General features: G+C 32.9%; 2 protein-coding genes across 5 annotated transcripts; both read right to left on the bottom strand.

Moving 5' to 3' along the window:
* Positions 1-5,149: 5,149 nt before the first annotated feature.
* On the bottom strand, positions 5,150-13,266 carry LOC119639173. Its single transcript, XM_038036431.1, has 2 exons — positions 11,966-13,266; positions 5,150-7,496 (listed from the first exon to the last, which is right to left on the bottom strand). Exons 1-2 carry the CDS (start codon positions 12,893-12,895, stop codon positions 6,222-6,224), a joined length of 2,205 nt encoding a protein of 734 aa, XP_037892359.1. The 5' UTR covers positions 12,896-13,266; the 3' UTR covers positions 5,150-6,221.
* Positions 13,267-16,053: 2,787 nt separating this feature from the next.
* Positions 16,054-19,369, bottom strand: LOC119639175 (retinol dehydrogenase 14). Of its 4 annotated transcripts, none has more exons than XM_038036434.1 (4): positions 19,179-19,369; positions 17,514-17,651; positions 16,953-17,091; positions 16,055-16,890 (listed from the first exon to the last, which is right to left on the bottom strand). In XM_038036434.1, exons 2-4 carry the CDS (start codon positions 17,649-17,651, stop codon positions 16,160-16,162), a joined length of 1,008 nt encoding a protein of 335 aa, XP_037892362.1. In that variant the 5' UTR covers positions 19,179-19,369; the 3' UTR covers positions 16,055-16,159. The 4 variants fall into 4 exon arrangements, with proteins under 4 accessions (XP_037892364.1, XP_037892362.1, XP_037892361.1 ...); XM_038036433.1 differs by lacking the exon at positions 19,179-19,369 and adding an exon at positions 17,734-18,418; XM_038036436.1 differs by lacking the exons at positions 17,514-17,651; positions 19,179-19,369 and adding an exon at positions 18,897-18,987 and having other exon boundaries at positions 16,054-16,890.
* Between the last annotated feature and the right edge of the window lie 2,128 nt (positions 19,370-21,497).

Genomic DNA, 21,497 nt, shown 5'->3' with positions numbered 1-21,497 from the left:
ACCTATGGCCACCACGCACATCAACATTCACAGTCACATCACCGTGCACATCATTTGAATGCCAGTAATTATAGCGATTACGGTAATTATAACTTCGGCGATTATGCTTCACCCAATTCACAAAACTATTCAGGGTATTACCTTTGTGCACTTAACAAACCCAAATTAGAGCGATTCTATTAAAGGTCACAGAGGTATATATCACATCTATATGATTGTATGTTTATAAACATGCAATGACCCACATATTATCATATATACATATATATAATTTTTTACAATTTCGGTAGTAAAGTGAAAATTGATTTTACTCTACCGAATCAAAAAAAAAGCGAGTAATCGAAAAACGATGTAATAATATTATGCTCAAATTCAGATGCATACAAATATATGTATAATTTATATATCATCAAGTAACAGTATGTAACTACACTACATGTAAACATGTAAATATGAAAAATGTTATGTATATAAAAAATTCATGCGAAAATATATATAGTCAGATATTAGTTGTTATTGCATAAAAGACTGGTCCAAAATAATTTTGTTGAAACGTCATAATCTTAATCGGAAATTAAGTCAAAATAATATTCGGTTCTGTTTTTCTAAATCCATAATGTTCCTAGCTATACTTGATCGTTTCAGAATGGCAAAATCTGCGTTTCAAAAAGGAATTCACCTTAATCGGTTTGTTAACTGCAATCACAGCAATTCGAATTCATGTGTTAACTTAAAAAGTCTTTTAATCTGAATGGAAAAACTTTTTGATAAAACATTCTCGAATTGCTTTCAAAATGAAAAGAGATTACATTCGGCTGGAATCGAATCGTTTAATACTCACCATCCGATCGTTGATTTTTTCTTTCAATCCACTCGCGATATGTGGATCTACCTCTGTTTTCAATCATAAGAGGCGTTCATGTCCTTTAAAATCAGAAAAGAAATTCGAAATGTGCTTAAGGAAAATATTTCGTACACTTTACACTTTATTAGAAAAACAAAGAGTATTTTGCTGGCCATAGCTTTTAACTACAAAGCATTGTGGGATGTTTGAGTCGGATCCGGGTTAGAATAATTTACAGGCCAAAACATACATATATATGCGATGACGACGACCGGAAACAAAGGCACAAAAGTTCAGATAAAGAGCAGCAAAAATAAAAAGACGCAAACAATTTAGAAATAAGACAAACAGAAAAGGGAAATTTCGGAGTTAATTTAGCTATTCCATTATTTGCAATCAGAAATGTGCACTGAATTCGTGGCAACAAGCAACTCATGATAACGGGCATGTTGGACCAGTCCTAGGCGAATAAAATGACTTTAAGAAATAAATGTACATTGTTACTTTACAAATTCATTTTTATAGAAGTAAGCCTCAAAAATAAATTGTAAATAGGTTATATATTTTCGAAGCGCCTACAAGCCTACTATAAAAATTGATTAAAGACTAGTGTCGCAAGACCGTCAAATAGAATATCTTACGATCACATCGATTTATTTGCAATTGCATGTTGCTTTTCAACATGAATATCAGCACACATACACAATATAAATATTTTCAAAAAATAAACTTAAATTGAATGCAAGTAGAAAAATCTAGATATAAAAACGCTTCACATATTTCATTTACAAACTGTCCATCCTCCGTAAGGTACAATTTTGTTTTCATATACCTATATCCAATTCAATGCTACATAGGAGTTCTCATAATGAAGACTTTATTTATTAAAAAGTCCCTGCAGTTCAGATCGTAACCTTTGCGAGATAATAAATAACAATAGAAAATTCATCATAAGGAATTTTCTCCAACACAATATTAAGCATTCATTTTTAGGATATATAGCATTTCAAAATAATCCGTGGTAGTTGAGTTCGAAATGAGAAACAGCTCTAGAATGTATAGAAAATAATCTGTGGTATATGAGTTAGAAATGAAAAACTGAAATACAAGAGAGAATGATTTGCATGTGGCGCTTAGGTGTAACTAGAGATATACCATATTGCTTTGCGCTTGAATCTTCAACTGCTCATCCTCATCCTTCCTTAAATAATTTTGTCGTTCATACCTAACATATTTTCTATATTGCAATTGACTTGTGCAATGTAAAAGAGGTCGTATTAATTAAATCTTATTCACTTAAAGAATATCTCAAATTGGCGCAGAAAGCTTGTGAAGGTGCCTGGGTTCTTTGAATAAATATCAGTTGTGAAGATTGTTATGACCATCCATCCTTCATTCCATTCTTCTTTTTCATATATAAATACTCTTTTGACTTAGAGGCTTTTTTGATGGTGAGTATAACACGGCGAGAACAGAACAACTAAATAGCCTTCTTATGTTCGATTTCAACTATTGTCTACACCGAGTTCTGATGGAAGAACTCTTGCGAATTATTTTAAAATTTGAGAGAGCCTTCTTTGTTACTTTGTTTGAGAATTTTGCCTATTTTCAACATATACAGTTCCATAAGCGTTTCGAAAGCATAAGTTTTGATATATAACTACTAAAATAATCAAATAATAAATTGTTTTAAAATTTTGAGCAACAGTTTGTTCTTACGTCAAGGATACATTGTGCATTATGCATATATAACCTAAGCATGTGTTGAAATAACCTATTTATACATATGTAAATAAGCATGTCATATTTTTTTAATGTTTATTATTTCTAGACCTAACAGAGGTGCTTCATGTTTTTCCAATTCTTTGCTAACATTGAATACAATAAATAACTAGTCTAGTCAATAAATAAATTATAAACAAAAAGAAAAAATCGACATTTCTTTATACGAATGTATTTGTGTGTACACATTTGGATCTCCTAAAAGGTTTAATAAATTCTGCATTTAACATATATAATACAAAGTGATCGTTGTTTAAGTACTCGAAATCGCAGATTCAAATTTTTCCTTTTAAGATATAGGAATCTTTTGTCATCGAATTGTCATACACCCAGGGTTGGGCTCTATTTTTTTTGAAGCTACAAAAACGCTACAATTTCTGAATCGGTTAGGTCATGTCTATCCGTTTGTATGTCTGCTTGATATGCGTTATTGACACACACAAAATTGAAGATATCGGCTTCAAATTTAGTAGAAACATGAGAAGTTTTTACAGGCAGGTTGATATTGAAAAAGGGTCAAATTGGTCCACTGCAGTAAATCGTAAGATGAACGAAACTCTTCTTTCTCTAAACATAAATTTGTGGGCTTTTGCTCGTTACCCTTAAATTGTGAAAGACAGAAGTGTGAAATTTTCTGCATTTACTTTACTGTACCATTTATTTGCCGAAACGGAAAACTCAGTCATCCCCACACAAAGTTATAAGCGATTACATGTCTTTCTTTCCACTTTTTTGAGGTTTTATGCTTTTCAAACATAAGGGAAACGAAGCGGAATGTGTCAAATTATTTTCCTACGTTAATTCTAAAACGAATTAATTTTTTCATCTTAATACCATGGGTACCCAGTAAACGACTTGGAGAGTAGAATGTGACAAGCTAATTGTTCTAATTCTAATTAATTATAGTCGACGCTTAATAAATAAAATCTCCTAACGTTTACGAGAAACCGTTTTCTGGGGTACTATAATATCGAGTGCCCCAAGATTATGAGTAGTCAATAGAAAGCCCAGAAAATAGAATATTTCCGAGTTTATGTTGGGCCGTTCTTTTTCCGACCTTAGTCAAATACAATTTTCTTACTCCTCTGCTTTTACTCAATTTATATTAAGTTTAGAATTCAACTAAATGTACTCACAAGTCTGTCAACAGATGACGCAAGCGGTATTCTTTTCTTTTCGTTTTTAAAATCAGATTGTTGAACTTTTGCCTCCAATTTCGATATGAAAGTCGTTCAACATCGATTCAAGCGTTCGTTTTGCTATAAGTACAGAAATCACCCATTAAACTAATTTTATATGAATATGAATGTAAGTATACATCCGTCGAGATGAGCTGACGGCGACCGTTGAAATATTTCCATTCAAATTAAGTTTTTTACTTAGTTTTCCCTATTAATGCTCTAATGAAAAGAAACAAGCAAATTACACACGGCTGGGGCGCAATCAATCACTATTCTAAAGAACATTCGAAAGAAACAACGAAAAAGATATACACTGTGTAATATTAGGTGGGCGTAGCTTTGATCATTTTGTGTCGTGTGTAGTCATTACAAAAATAACACGAATAAATCTTAATGATGACGGTCATACGAAATTTCGCACCACCATCTTGTTCTGATGTTAAATGCTCTTTTGCAATCCATTTCCAGATAGGCCGTCCCTCCCGCAGCTACTATTCCATTATTGTATGAATTTCTTAAACCGTGCATTCAACTGAAATAAAGTACCTCCACTGTCACCCTTTCCCATGTAACGGCCTTTAAAAATTGGGAATCGAATAGTTGGACTGATTATTGTCATCAGAAAACAACTTATTAGACCTTGGATAACAATTTACAGAATTACTGAAACTAGAAAATATCAACGCAAATAAAAAAAGGCAATCACGTACTATGGAAGAGCACATAAATAAGTTTATTGTTATTAACTACCATCTAGTGTTGCAGTGTCTTGGAGAGAAGTGACAATAAAAAAATCATGTTTTTAAAAATTGCAAAAAAAAACACATTTCAGCGTTTTAGTATGTTTTAAAAGGTACCAGAAGCTATTCGAAAAATCGAATTTCATTGAGATATCAGGGGCCCACCATCAACAAACGATTGGTGGGTATATACAAGAGGTTTGGTAACCCGTGACATCGTAATTTAATTTTTTTCGGAAGACTTCACTGCCTTTTCCCAAATCGACTTCACAAAATCACGAGTCCAAAGGTCAAATATAAACGTAAAACAAATAGAGGGACCCACTTGCGGAAGATAGAAAATCTTGGGGCCAAAATGATTTTGTAGAGGTCGTATGAAAAAACGAATCGAACGCTGTGATAACAGGTTACAAGCGACTATTTTGTCCTTAACATAATTGTATCACTAAGATAAATTATAATCATTATTTTATTGTAATTTAAATAAATATATATTCATTATTCTTTTAAATTCTTACTTATTTCTAATTGTCCTTACTATTATTCCTTTTTTATTTCACTTTATTCCTTTTCTTGTCGGATTCGGGAACGTATTTTAATTGAAATCTTCATTGTTCAAATTCTTGTGTTCATTGTATTACTATTGCTATTTAAGAAATATTTTTAATTTTTGAACATAAGCCGCGGCGCTATATTTTAAGCCCATGCGGGCGCAAGATAAAGCTTTAAAGATCTGCTTAAACAGATAGTACCACATTTTTTCTTTGAAGAATCGACGGTGTTATATCAGTTTAGTTGAATTCCATAACCAACCATTAACTAAACGATAAACAAGGGAGAAACAAGATTTATCAACAATAATCACAACAACACCACAACGTTATTCCCCAAAACACTAAATGACTTCATATAAGAAAAATTTTAAAAACGATTAAAAAAACTTACTTATTGCTCATAAACAGTTTTATTAAACGATGATACACTATCTAATTTAGACATGTATAAAAAGTAGTCTCATTACATTCCCTATTACATACAAAATGTTGCCAAACTACATCAAAATGAAAATTCCAATACCGCACGCTTTCGTATAAAAGCAAAAAATACTTTCGTTGGTTTATGTGAATGTGAATTTAAACTGATGTGAATTATGAATAAAAGGGAGAACATAGATTCACTGTTGGTGAGATCGGAAGGGAAATGGGGACATGAACAGAGCTAATTGCGCGTCCCAATCATAGTTTTGAGGACACAGAGGTGACAAACAGAGTAGACGTGTTAGTGTTTTCTTTTATTGTACACATAAATCAAACTGCTGAAATTGGCACTTCTTTGCATACTACAGAAAGGGGCTGTACAAAATTAAAACTGTCCTCCTCATTATTCTGATCTTCAAGACACTAGAAAATTGGACAAAAAATCGATCAAAATAAATGAATTTGCAAAATAATGCAAAATGGATTCATGCGAACTCTAATGTTTTCCTTAATTACTTAATTGCTAATACTAAATTATTTTTGGAATAGAATGCTGCTTATAGAACCTGAGGCGTAGTTTAAATACTTAAAAAAGACCAGCGGAAATGAACTGGAGATGCGCATGCACATCTTAGACATCTTTTAACGGAGGGTGTATTGCTTAAATGCAATAGCGATTAACAAAGTGATGGAGTTCTTAAGAACAAGCACATTCTACCACTCGCATATCGCTCCATGTTGAAATTTTCAATTTCTCACTGTCTTTCTCATCCACATGCAATATCTCGAGCTCATCTAATTTAGAGGGTGCACAACAAGGACGCGGAGCTTTGCGATGATCTTGCTTCCATATCAAACTTTGTAGCATTGCATGATGGTGAGCGGGATTATAGCGAGGTGGACAACGTCCGTGACAATAGCCTGCATCGAATGCTTTCGGTTGCAAAATGAACTCAAAACCTTTGATTTCTTTAAACACGACCTCCATGCTATGGCGACAGCATCGCTGATTAATTTTGTAACAGTTGTGGCGGCGTGTTTCCGCGTGTTTTCCATGGTTGGCGTTTGAATGGTGATGGTACTGGCGTACCGTTGAAGTTTCCGAAAAGGATTCGTGCGCGCGGATACTGCCTTGCGATTGTCCAAAGCGGCCAATTATATTTAGGGCTGGCATTAGATGAGACTCTTGGCCAGTAGCAGCAAAGGATTCAGGCGATGATGTGTACCCGTCATTGAAGAGTCGTGCACCAAGGCGCTTGCAATTGTCACACTGCAGTTCCACTTCAAGTTGCGATTTATGAGAGAGCAATATTGAAACCACGGCTTTGGTAACATTAAATTGCAACCACTGAGTGCTCGTTTGGTCCGACTGATCAATATCAACATTTACAGGCACTTTCCGTCCATCCAGCCATCTCCGTTTACCATGATGTGTTATATGAAATACACGCAAATTCAATATATCTAGCCTTTGGTTATTTGAACGCTCCTTAATACTTGTATCCCTGTTAACGCAGGAATTGTTTTTAGCCTCTTTATGTTTTTTACGATTGTCCTGTTTCTTTTTATTTCTGTTACGTAACGCTAAACTAGGATTATGGATAAGCATCAGTCGGACGTTAGCTTCCTCAATATCACCGGCACTCCATTGCTGCGCCTGCGGAGTGAGGGCAAAGAGTAGATGTATATTTAGTTTGCTATCACCTCGTGGTTTTTTATGCGCACTTCTCGTAATTTGATTTTTTCGTTTATTACTTTTAAAAAAATTCAAATCACTTAAAAAAAAATCACGTTTTTTTCGTGATTGTTTACTTGTATTGTAATTATCATATGCCAAATATCCTTTACTTGAAACACTTAATATTTGTAATGGTGCATCTACCAATTCGCGACTTTCTCGCCTATTCCGGCTATGGACTCGTTGTAAATATACTCTATATTTGGCAGCATATTCTTTCTGACTGATGTTGATCTGAAATTGAATAACAACAAACAGAAGATAATATACAATAAATATTAGATAAGTGCCTTAGTACCTAAGTGACTACACCATCATCCAATATCCATTTAAGCTGTTAAAAGATACAATTTCTTCTATACATTAATTTAGTGCTTAATCAAACAACAAACAGAAAACCTAGAACTAGGAGCCTAAACTTTAACATCGTCAACTCAAGATTACACAAACAGTTCATGGCGAACTTGAGTGTTATGTAAGAGCGTTTTTCGAATAAAGGAACGTTGATTCATTCATTTATTAAAGTCGATACCATGGGAATGATCAGGCGGTTCCCAAGCCAGATTTCTGAACAAATATTGCAACTTATTTGTGCCATAGAGCTTTCTAGGCCAAACTCCATAAACTCTAGCACAGACCCAGCCTTGTTTATGAAAAGTTCACCGTGTAAATTGAAGCGCATTCCGTGCCCGAATAGAATATCTAGATCACAGACCGAATCCACATTCTTGTCTTTGTGCTCAGTTGTAAAAGAATTCCTCCTTTGTTGCTAACTTTTCAACGAACAAAACTAAACCGTAACAGTCGAATTTAATTATCAAGTCATCGGCTATTTTTACGAACTTTTAGATCAATTATCCAATTAATGCTTTCCTACTGCATGTCAGCAATTTGCTGTTTTGAATATGCAGCTTTTTTCTCGAAATTTGCCTTAATTTTTCGTCAGGTGCATGCTGTTCGCTTTTAAACTTCATCTGTGGGCATAAAGGCGTTTCGAATACAATTACTGCAGCCGCAACAGCTCTCCAAACTAAATTTTGATTGCTATAAAGGAATTAAATTGTCCCTATCAGTAAGGAACTAAAATAATACGAGCTATTTTAAAATGCACTTTGGCGGAGTTTAAGTATTTCTATTACCTTATACTTATCTGATATGATCTCTCCTGTGCAACAGAGATTGTTTGCGAAACTTGAGCATATTTCTAGAGTAATTTCGCATTCAATATAAAATGGTCACTTCTAAAAGAAAATGATGTTTTCAACAACCATTCCAATATTTTTTTCACAGCTTCACATAGACAAAGTGTCAGTTGCAACGTAGCCTGGCACTGTTAGTTGCACTTTTTAAAAAATTATAGAACTGCATGTGCGACAGGAAGTGTACTCGTTAATGCTTTTTTGTTTTTGTACAAAAGCCATGACATGGCAGATATGCTACCTTTTTCATTTCATTTGCAGCTTGTCAACTCAAACACGATTATTTCCGACGATGGTTTGTAGTTCCACACCATCTTTCCACATTTCCACGGATAATTTTAAACAAGTAAAATAAGTAAAGTAAGTAAATATAACAAAATAGTTTCAAGAAACTGCTGCTAATATCTTCAAATCCATCGTTTTGTGTAACTTTCCCGTCCTTTACCCAGTGACCCCAAATTATATAATTTAGAACTTTTGTCTCAAGACGGTAATGTATATTTTGTAAATTCTGTAAAACCAAGCTGCGAAAGCTTTATATGTTTTACTCACTGAATGCAATATGTTCTAAATTTGAATTCCATGCCAGCTAATGATGAAAACATCTCCTAGACAAATTTAATGTGAGAATGGCTCTCAATTAATTCGATAAAACTTATTTGCATATTAGATTCTTCTATATTCGCGTGAAATCGTCTCATCAACTTTTCCTTATTATATATGTACGTCGTCTGTCCCAGCAAAATCTTAGGCGAACGCAGCTGCCATAACTGCTTTTAAGTGAAATATATAGTTTCCTATTTAATGTTTGACTTTTTCTTTTTAAAATATCTGCTCTGATCTTATTTTTGTCTTTGTTTTTGTTCTTCATATGGCTTTCTTGAATAAATGCGAACGTTTCTAATGCACACAAATGAACGCTACGTCAATATTTGAATCAATGAAATAATGCACATGTAGTATTTGACTCAGTTCATGTCAGTTCAGTTTAATTATTTATGGTCATTCATTCCTTATCCAGCATTACTTCTTTTATTATTTTGTCTACGATTATCTTTGTTTGCACATCTTTCAATCTTAAACCATGCAAACACACCGCATTTTTGATTAGAGTATGGACAGCAGTGCGCATATTATGATAAACGTATTTCAGTGACATAACAGTAGAACGGCGAAAAGTATGAAATTGAAGAATGAAGGTCTTTTAACCAAGCACAAGTGTGAGTTGATATTGTACACTTCTTACCCATTCAGCTTCTTGTGAAAAGAACTGTGTTAATGTTTAGTTGAATAATTGTCAATCTCCTTCATCCCTTATTTCATCATACATACACAAAGAAATATTCTGGTAGTACTAAAGCCATACATATAAATACATATATGTATAGCAGTGAAATTTGTAAAATATTCAGAAGAAAAGTGTCACACAGTAATAGATCTTCCTTTTTTATTACCATGTTGAAAACAATAGGAAGTCTGAACACTTCCGCATATGGATAATTTGGACCTTGAAATAACTTTACGAACTATATTCCCAAAAACCACAACATTGCCCAATAAAATGTCAACACAGACACTAAATTTTACTGTTTTGATTACTGTTTTTTTTTTTTTTTTTTTTGTGTGTCATAAACATGTACATAACCAATTCCATTTATGTATATCATAAATTAAAAAGTCACATTTTTATCTTATGTAAGCCTAAATAAATAACAAATTCGCTGGTTGTAGGCTTTGTTTAGGATTTAGAAAAAAGTTGATAAATCTTTTCTTCCTCTTCAGAGCAATACGATCTTCTTCATTCACAATCAAAGTTTTAATCATTATTAGTTAATTTTATTGTGCACATATCTTGATAATCAAAAGAATTTAAATCTAAACTATTTCTGCACTTTCTCTCTTGTTACGTTAGTAGTACATGCGTTGAAAATATTTATATGCGACAATAACATCTTATAAAGCATATACGCATTGATGTGGACAGTAGAATCAAAATTGCTTATGTCTATCAGTTTACTCTTCCTCCGTCCGTACGTCTACCACACTGCAACAGCAAATTGTTACATTTTCTCCAAAAAAAAAAAAGCATTAATTCCGCAGTCAGGTAGGGCCGACCGTCAGATACCTTACGCCATTTACTCTAATACGGTTACTCACTTATTTTCTCAAAAATACTCATAATATATTTTTATATAAATGCATAATTTTCAAAAAAGCACTCATATTGGAGAATACTCAAAACTTCAACTGACGTAAGGCAAATTCAGCAAACTTAGACTTGTCGAAGGTCGACCCATTTTTCAGTTGCTTCTGTCATAACAAACTGCAGGTTCAACTTTGTCGCTATAGAAATACTTTCATGACACCCTCTACATATGGCGCGGTCTAAAAGCTAGACATATGTGACGCAAATGATCACTGAGGGCAAATTTTCATCATGAAATATTAAAAATTAGACCTTTTTGGTACACAAGTTTTTCTTTCTTTAGAATCGTTATGAGGGTTACGATCCCTCTTCCCAAACCTCGCAATAGACTTAAGCGGTCCAAATTCAATAAAGTTAATCTTAATGTCAATTTGTTAGACATTTTTGCCATAAAAATATTCAGCTCCCTTAGGACGGTTATATGATAAGGGGTTCGAGAAAGTTTTCTATCCGATCCAAAGTTTTCACATGAATTTAGGATGCCGAAAGACTATTACTAAGCGATATTTGTGGCGAAAATTGTACTATTGCGACTTATTATCACATAAGGCGTTCTATGTAAAGTGATAGAAAAAGTGGTCCGATCCGAACGATTTTCAATTGTGTTTGTGCTTTGGCCGAAACACGCTAACATATCAAATTTCGCCAAAATATCTTCAAAATTACGATTTATACTCCGAATACAGGAAAAGAACAACAACAGACAAACAAATTTCAAGTGATTCTGAATAAATGGGTATGATAAAAAGTGCGTATATCTCATCCGTCTAGATACTACATATGACCGCACAAACTTGAAAGACGGGATGTTACCGGAATTGGTAGATTACATTTAAACATTTTCTTGTTTTTCTAAACATAGTATATGAAGTATTGTTAATAAAGTCATTGTTCTTTTTACAGGACGGCTAAAAAAGCAAAACAAAACTTTACGAAAAATTGTCTATACAAAACTAACGCAAAAATTTGTTTTAGTTTGAAATTATAACACAAGTAAGTACTTATCATGCTGTTACCGTTTTGTTTGTGTTTGCCAGGTGACCAATTTCCACGCAAAATATATGATTTTTGTTTTAATTTATTGAAGAAAAGAGCTATTGCCAGCTATTACAGACTCCTTCGCTTCAAAGGCTATTTTATTTGTTTTTTCAAAATAATCAATTTCTTCTTTTAATTTTTCTTACGAAAAATGCTGGATTTTATGTGTAAACGGCCTATAACTCATGTTCTTTTGTTAGTATATCAAGTAAATTGAATAATTGTTTAAATCTGCCAACTACACAGAACCATTTAAATACCTTTTTCATATTGGGCAATTTTTGCAAGCCCAGTCCGTCCATAACTAACTTAAGCATCTTCAAGTGATCTTTTTGTGCCCTCATATTAACGAGCGATTTGTTAGCTGCGTTATTATTGCTCGCCAAGTCATTATTATTAATACTGACTTTCTGCTCATCTTTATTGTTCAATTTTTTTAAGCAATTATAAAAACGGTACTTATCATAACCACCACCACCATTGCCATCAGTACGATTTGGTTTAGCATCTCTGCTATTTCTAAAACTGGTTTGATTACTTCGATTATAATTAGAAATTAACTTATCATAATTGTAAGCGGCTATCAAGCTATTTGTGTAGGTAGAATTATTATTGAAATAAGCCTGGTGTTCGGCAGCTAAATATTCATTAGATTTATTATGACATCGTTGAAGATCATAGAAATGGTTAACACGATGGCCCTTTCGATGATGATGATACAGCTGCTTGTTGATATTGGTTAAATTTGCTGCAAGAAAGTCACAATTACAAATTTTATTTTGCTGCTTACAGTGGCGCAGCTTATGGCTATTAACAAGATCAGTAGGTGCCAAAGAGTGGGAAACGCATTTATGACGAAGACTAGGTGCGCAGCAGAGAAATGTTGTTGATATAGTATTTTCACTTATAGTGACATTTTCAGTTAAGTTTAAGGCTGCTGCAGCTGAGTTAGACGTAAGATGAAGCGTGACCGTCAAGAATACCGCCAACAGAACTCGAAAGTTAATCTGTCGCAACTTATCTCCTCTCGTTAGAAAACATTGTCTATGTACTAGGATTAACTTAAAGATTCTTGCAGTTATTTGTATGCCTTTAATTGACTCTTTGACAGACTTCAAGTCTGTAGTACATTTTCGTAGCCAATAATAACAACTTTTTGACTGATCATCAATTATAACACTTAATTGCATTTTGAGGTGATTCTTGATTATTTAAACATTTTCGATTTTTTCTATTCATCATTCACCTGATGTGGAATAGCATACATACATACATATTGCTTACTAGCTGCTATTCAAATTCTGAAAGAGCATTATTTTCTTTTTTAGTTTCTGGTAAGAACATTATTATAATTGATTACAAACACTTTCGGATCTTCTTTCTGTTCTCTTTACTAAAAATCCTTTAAATCCATTAAACAGCGAATTTAAATTACATTGATACGTTTTAATGAGATGTCATTTATTTATATTTTTATTATTTTTATTCACTTCATCTTTCCACTATTTAGCAGCATTAAAGCGATCTATCAAGAAAAAAAATGTGTATAAAAGCGACACCAAAATCTTACATTTTTATTTTAAAAATTACAAAAATTAAAAAATATGCCACTATCCACCTATTTTAATGTGTGCGCAAAATGCAACAACAAAATTCACAATATTTTATCTCACTTTTTATACTTTTTTTACGCTCAGAAATTGAATTTATTATTCTCAGCATATACAAAACGTTTTTCTCTCACTTTCAGAAATCAAAGAAATCCTCTCAGAGAAAAAAAAATTTTACAATAACAATGCCGCTAAAGATTAGAATACTTATAAGAGGGAAAGCAGGTTCGTTTGTTGACAGCGTTGCCATCCTTACAAATTAGGCTATACTCACTAAGGCAATTGCATTTTCAATGCTGTCTTCATACGTTTCATGTTTTATAATTATATATAAAGGTTTTTATACTATAATTTATAAATAAAAACTTGGAAAATTTTAGGCAAAGTCAAAAAAATATCATAGTTATTTTTAATTTGAAAGCTGCTTTATCCATATTTGTAGAATAGCGACACTTGGTGTTTTTTCTTTTACTTTTTATTCAAACGTATTAAAGTTATTTATTTGCTAAAAGTCAAAATAGAGATTACTATTCGCTACCATTTACGCTTTTTATTTTATAAAGCGTAATTATCAATAGAAAAAATTTTTTTTAAAACATAAATTATATATATAATTCATTCAAAGCTTCAGCCCATGAAAAACAGTCATAAGAAAATACGTCGAGCGAAGAAATTCAAATGAAAAATTCGAAAAAGTACAATGAATGGCAAAAAAATCCGATTATGTAAATCTACGTACAAGTTAAAATATATGGTTTTTTTTTAAAGTCAACACTATAATAAATTTTCTCAGCACAAAACACTTTCACTCAACACAGACTCAGTTTTTTTCTCTAAGTTTATTTTCCAATGTGTTAGTGAATAAAAATGTAAGTTTTCACACTTAGAAAATGGTCTCTCTTTGCATTGTTAACACTTCACTCTTTGCTTACAAATAAATTAAAGACTTTTTCCATTATTTACTAAATTGTAAATGTCAATACATGTTCCTTATTCTATAATCTTTTTCTTTATGCGCAAATTAGCCACACTATGTCGAATTTTTCTCATTACGGTAATTGTGGGAAATGCTAAGAAAGAGAGATTTCTTTCAGAGCTGTGGATCGATGAAAATTAAAAGAAGGTTTAACTTTCTGCTGCTTGATAACATCAGTAGAATAATTTCATTACAGGGTCAACATTCTAATTATAAGCGTGTTCACAATTCCACGTTCCCCAACAAAAGCTCGCCTAACGAAGTTATTCCTTTGAATTTTAAATCCCTCTTAATCATACGAGCCGAAAATTCACAGTTTAATTAAATCGCCGAAATACCGATTGAACCCTTATCTCCATCATTAAGTGCACATTCTGTAGCATGAGCATGTTGTTCTTCTTCCTTCTTGGAGCAGGTTGCTTGTTCTTTTTCCTTTTTTGTGCAGGTTGCTTGTTCTTCCTCCTTTTTGGTGCAGGTTTTTTTCTTCTGAATGTCTCGCCCTAAGCTAACACCAAAAAACTAACGCTAAAAAAACTTACTTTCACCAAAAAACCTTCATTCGAAAGAGACAGTTAAATGAATTATAAATTGAATTATAATTGAAACACGCATACATAAAATTAAAAATGTGAATTCAAGAGCTTTTTTTATTTATTATTTATGGTTGCACTCACAATATATAATACTATATAATATATAGTATATAATATATAATAATATATAATAACAGTAGTAGTTACAATTCATCGAACAATAGATTTTGTTATTAATTAAGGATGGCTCCTTTCGTTGCTGCATATTTCAAAAATTGAAATCGAATGTGATTGTGAAGTTATTGTTTTGTGTCTTTATCGTACGTCTTGCACTATATTTTGTACTGCTAATGGGCCCGAAATAATGCTCGTATGAATATAAGTGAGACTAATTGACATTTTTTGCTAATGTAAATCTAAAGTAACTTGTAGCTTCTCTACAGTAAATGTTGCTTTTGTTGGGCTGCATTACATAGTTTAACATCTCTGCTTTTACTGTTATCTTATGGTGCAAGCCATTTAAAACAAGTGACAACGAGCCTAACAAATTTGATTTTCGTCGCAGTATTGTTCTAGATTGCTCACTTGTCTGCAACTCCCTTTAATATAGGTTTACAAAGTCGCCTGAAAATGTACTAGATTTTGTAAAAAATCATGGATTCACCGGAAAATGCTGCACATGTTATGAATAAATTCATGTATTCTCCAGCTAAAGTTTTGAGTCCATTAAGCCGCTTACTTAAAGAAGGTGAAATAGTAAAAAGTCTACGTCAACAAAGAGAAGCGGTCCACATTTGCGGCCGCTGAGCGTTGGTGGTAGTTTATAGATCAAATGGTTTCATACATTCCGGGCGTCACCGAAACGTTTCGAAACGTGTCTCTCTAAAGAAGCTTTTAACCAAGTTTTGAAATCTCTGTGGTATCTTTCGTGCTCACTATTATGCTCACCTTAAAGAACGACTTCGTTCATCAGGGCTGCCGACTTCTCATCTTAGTCAATCCTGAAGTTTTTTTCTCCTTGTTTTCTTGAACAAAAATCTTTCAAGCCTCAACAAAATCGAACAAAAATGTCTTAAACTTTAACAAAACTAAACAAAAATTTCTCAAATCTTAACAATTGCTACAGTTCTCGAGTATTCCAACTTTAATGCACACGTTAGTAGATTTACTAGAATAAGTTTTCGCTGAAGCATATTCCCAATCTTGTACGTTAAACTCAATAAAAATTTTCACTAGTAGTAGGTGAACGCTTATTTATTTTATAAAATCAATATAAAGCTGCTAAAGCCTGGATGATTCACACACACAATTTGCCTAACATGGTTAAATTAGGTATTAGATTTTAGGATCATCTGGGGTTAGTTTAACTATTTTAACGGATTCTTCCCATAGATTTTTGGCTTTCTCTTCATCCATAGCCGTTGCACTCAATGTAGCTTCTTTGCAGTCCATAAAGTATTTTCCAGTGACGTTAACCACTTCGTCAGAAGTAGCCAAATATATAATAGTTTGTGCGCCAGCTTTTGGTTTCTTAAAGAATCCTTTCGTAATAGCCATCATTGGCAAATTAAGCGGAAAGGGCACGTTGCGCCATATTCCGGAGTCAATCATACCTGGATGTAGGAAATTAACAGTAATGCCGGTATTTTCCAATCGTTTAGCCAATTCGCGAGCGAAGTATATGTTAGCAAATTTAGAAACATAGTATAAATAAGCGGCAGGAAAAGTTCCAATGGGATTTAATTTGTCTAGATTAACTGACGCCAGACGATACAGTTCCGAGGCTACTATTACTATTCGTGCAGGTGCACTTTTCCTAATTAAGCTTATAAGTAAATGCGTTAACAAAAAAGGGCCATAATGATTTGTCGCCATTGTTAACTCAATACCATCTTCGCTAGTTTGGCCGCGAAAGGCTAAAGCCATTCCTGCGTTGTGAATGAGCACATCGATTTTCTGCTCGTTTCTTAAGATCTCAGCTGCGAATTCTCGAATCGACTTTTGGGAGCCCAAATCGAGCTTCCTTACGACCACATTGTCGTTACCACTCTCTTTGATAATTTCATCTACAATTCAATGTTTGGAAGGTAAATATTTCTGTATACATATACATATCTAACAGAAATACCTCTTACTGCATTGGCCGTTTCCAGATTTCTGCAAGCCATAATAATTTTAGCTCCACGTTTAGCTAAATCTCGAGCAGTTTCCTTACCAATGCCGCTATTAGCTCCAGTAATGATAACAGTTTTGCCTTCCATCTTAATCTAATAACGATAGACACATGGATGCGAGTAAAACATATGCAAAAATTCAAACAAAGCTACTCCACGCTCTCCACCTTATCAACTAAATACTAGTATTGTAGTTCATAATTCTTTCTAGAGCAAATGCTCGCCGTCCGATAGTCGATACGAAATGGAAAGCTGAGTAAGTATTCAATGGCATATTAATATATATTTTTTTAACGAAAAGAAAGAGGATTAGACCGCATTCTGATATATTTCTGAAGCAATACAGATGCTCAGTTTTCGTTGCTTTTTTGTGGCTTAGTCTACAATATTGCTAGTTAAATAAACTAAACAAGCCTTTATCATCCTTTCACTTAATAAGCCTACAATTGATTGGAATGTTTAAGTAATCTATGGAGACCTAGTTTAAAAATTGTAATGTTTAACAGAAAAGTTACCTCGTTAAAACACCTTCCAGATGTTATACGCAGATAAAATCGAAAACTAAATAATGTCGCAACGATAGCTGATATTACGGCTATTATGGTGACATCATTCAAATAATGATCGCCCGGAAATAAACCTAGGGAAACCATCTAAAAAGGATGCACGTAAGCATAAATTTTTTTGAATGAAATAAATTAACGCTTATAAAAGAGACATGCTCTTTATACTCACCACCTACACTAAATAGTAATAAAAAATTATGTATTTTGTTAACCAGTTAACTGTCTCGACCTCGTCAGCTATAAATTTGCATGCTCGTCAAACACAGAGTATGTATAACATGAAATTACGTTGTAACGAAACGATTTGACAAAATGACAAAAATATTTTCTAAAATACATTTTTATGGCAAATACACATTCACAATGATAAAATTTTATAAGGAAAACCGATAAGGACGGATAGGCGGATCATGACGTACGCATTTGTCGCACACAGCTAACTGGTTACTGTGGCCTAGGGATCAATGACCTCTGACAAGTATTGAGATCACAAATTATATCTGTTGTAATTCAATAGTTTTTCTCTGATTACAATTTGGCAAAACAAGGACAAATGCAGCCTATCTTCAATCAACAGTATATTGAGCAAATTCTGTAATTCGTTCGCAACTTCTGTGGCTTTAGAACACTGACCATAACAACAATAAGAATATATCGATTATGAAAATGAGTCAATATAAAGACAATTAAATGATTTAATTTAATTAAATTTAATTTATTCTAATTATCAGTACAATCGCCCAGAGAAAATACGTTAACTTTTTCAATGCGCGCCTCGTGTTTTGAAATATATATCATACTAACGATATTCATATAAACATTTTTTGAAAGAAAAAATAAGATAGCAAATGCGAAAAGATATGGACAAGTTTCAATTCAGCCTCTTCCTCATAACTATTACGAAAGCGCTTACTATCGTTATTAAATAAGAAAGCTTTACGGTAAAAGCTGGTTGGCAAAATGTTCGCGTAAGTAGAAATTTTGAAGTACTGCGTCTGAGAGTAATTCAAAAAACCCGTCCTAATTGATTGCATATGCAACCGTATTTATGTAAGGACGTACATGCATTCATTTGAATACGTTTGTGCATGTATGTATCTTATATAGGCAAAAATTTTGCAAAAAAAAATCTGACAAGCTAACTTGCCCTGCAAATAACACGCAAACAAAATACATTGTCTGTAAGTAATGTATAACTGTATTGCAAGCGAGAAAATTTCCACTTCGCGAAAAACTCCGAACCGTTGCAGATACCAGCAAAGATTTCGTAAAAGCCGAAACTCTCGCTGACTAATATATTTCTAATGTATATTATTTATTATGTATACTAACTTGTTGCTTTAACAGAGATTGGATAGATTTTCATATAGTTAACAGAGATTTTATAGGCTTTTATATATATCTTGTTGCTTCACTGCACCCTACTAACCGCCGATAAATTTATGCACTTGATTATTTTTCTTTTTTTTTTTCCTTTTTCTATATAAGAAATTGCTATTAGCATTTGCTATTGGCCGCATCTGTGTTGCCGTGAGTTGCAAAAGTGCGATAGTTTATTTTTATGGTAACGGTAGCATAATTAAGACTATTATTTCTTTTATTTTATAATGTTACCTTAAAGCAAAAGAAAACTTGTTAAATAATTTACACCAGCGTTTGTAGAAGCGAGAAGTTTTAAATTTCGCAAAAAGTTTCTCTTTAATTATGTATTTTTGTAACTTAGCCTACAACCTTTACAACCTTCGCCTTGAACGTTTGCTTTATAACTGGTCAATGTCCAGAGCTCAAATAGTGAAACGAAGTTAAAGTTAAGTTTGTAACACTCGCAACCCACCTAATCTCAATAGAGTTATATTTAAAAAATTTGTTGTTAGCTCATTCTGTGTTATGTGTGATGAAACCATTGGAATTGGTTTAACCGGTTTGTTAGTCTGCGCATACAATGCAAGTAACATTAAAAAAGATTGATAACATTTGCATTTCAAATAAATACAAATTCGTTTTAACGTTCGTTTAAGAAAACTAGTCGACAAACCAGAAGACATTTAATAAATTATATTTAACACAAATTTTTAACACAATACACTTCCTTCAATTCTAACCAAAGGAACTTGGTTTCTATTTCACAAGATCTGCAAGATTTTTGGGAACACTAAGGCATTCTTTAATCAGAAGAATTTCTACTTAACAAGGAAACCAGATGCAAGATTGTTTTCGCAATGATATATATCGGGAAACTCAAATAAATCATACAAAAATAATGGAACTTTTATTTTTATTGAAAATTTCCTCAAATTTTTCTAATTACATAATCTATCTCTATACCCTTGCAATTTACAAGGTACAAGTTCTATATTTTCAAATCTTACCTCTTTATTAATATAATCTTACAAGCATAGCATGCGATCAATCAAGTTTGTTTCGTGAGTCTTTTGTGTTGCAGATTTGAATGGTACAATTCAGTGCCCAAACAAAAAAAAAAAAAAAAAATGGACAAGATAAGATCATAGCAAAGGAAAACACAGCATTGAAGAGGTCTCTCAAAATTAGCAAAAACCACTCGATAGGTCCCTCACAATGAACAAAAACCAATCGACAGGTCTTTGAGCGCGAGCAAAATCAACCAGTGCGTTTGTGAAAATGACCAAAATCGATCCACTCTAGTCTGAAAATGAGCAAAATACATATACTTTATAAAAAAAGTGGACAAAAACTCTGAAGCATTCTCCCTCAAAATTTCTATTTTGTTTTTACTCAAACCACCTGCAGCATAAATCCCTGTTTTAATCAAATTTCTTTATTTTTTCCAAAAACCAAATAAAAGTAAACTTTGAAAATTTAACAAATATCAATTTATTTATTTATTTATTTTACTTGGACATTTTTCAATTTTTTCTGTTATTATTCTTCTTAATTCTCTAATTAATTCAAATTGTCTCATTTTTCCTTTTTATTTAACATCTTCGCCTTCGATAAATGGGAAGAAACTGGGGAGTTTTAACTTTTTGAAGAAATTCTATATGATTGAAAGTGTTGTTCAAGTTAATTAAAAAAGCAAATCCATATTTCGTTAACCTTTACCGTGTTCTTCTTTCCGAGCTTTTTCTGCTCTTTCAATATTTTCGTTGAATAGTTCAACCTACGAACTCATTCCTTTTCGATTGGATTTTACATCATTTTCAAAGAAGTCGTCTTTTGAAAGCCGAAACACATATTTCGCCCACATTAAAGTTAAGTTTCTAAAAGTTCAAGATTACGTCCGGCCGTTCTTCGTCACCGCACATTTTCTACCAGTTTTCATTTATTGCAATCAATCGCTGAAAAATTATTAAAACTATTTAACATAAACATATGACAAATATTAGGTTGTTCAGAAAGTTTTTTCCCAACGGTGAAATTGATTGCGTATTGTTCACGCTGGAGCAACATTTTTATTATATATTTTAGCCGTGAAAACCTAGCAAGGCTTGTTTTTGATATACTTTGCTTGATTCTAGCTTAATAGGTACTTTTTTCCTTTACCAGCTATGGAGAGTGGAAAACAGCGGAATCGGAAATACTTTAAAAAGTAGAAATGGTAGTCAAGCAAGAAAAAAATTATTGAATGTGCATGAAGAATACGTATCGCAGAAGATAAGAGCCACAACTGATTAACAAAATTTTGTTCGCACAATTTTTCATACTGAAGGTGTACCACGTTCTAGCTGAAAACATTATTATTACAACTATTTGCATTCTAGCTGATGAAGACAGAATACATAATTATTTCAGATCGCTGCGAGGTTACATTTGTCGAATTCGACCGTTCGTAATAATATATTTATCCACTATAACAACACTATTTTCCATTTTGACCAAAAAAGAGACATGATTTTCCGAACAACCCACCTAAAGTAGAGTAGCAAAGTTTTATGTTCCACAACCGCCCTGCAA

This window comes from Glossina fuscipes, unplaced genomic scaffold (assembly GCF_014805625.2).
Source record: "Glossina fuscipes isolate IAEA_lab_2018 unplaced genomic scaffold, Yale_Gfus_2 112, whole genome shotgun sequence".
NCBI classification, from domain to species: domain Eukaryota; kingdom Metazoa; phylum Arthropoda; class Insecta; order Diptera; family Glossinidae; genus Glossina; species Glossina fuscipes.
Note: the sequence above shows the minus strand (reverse complement) of the source record. Positions and strands in the feature narration are given on the sequence as shown.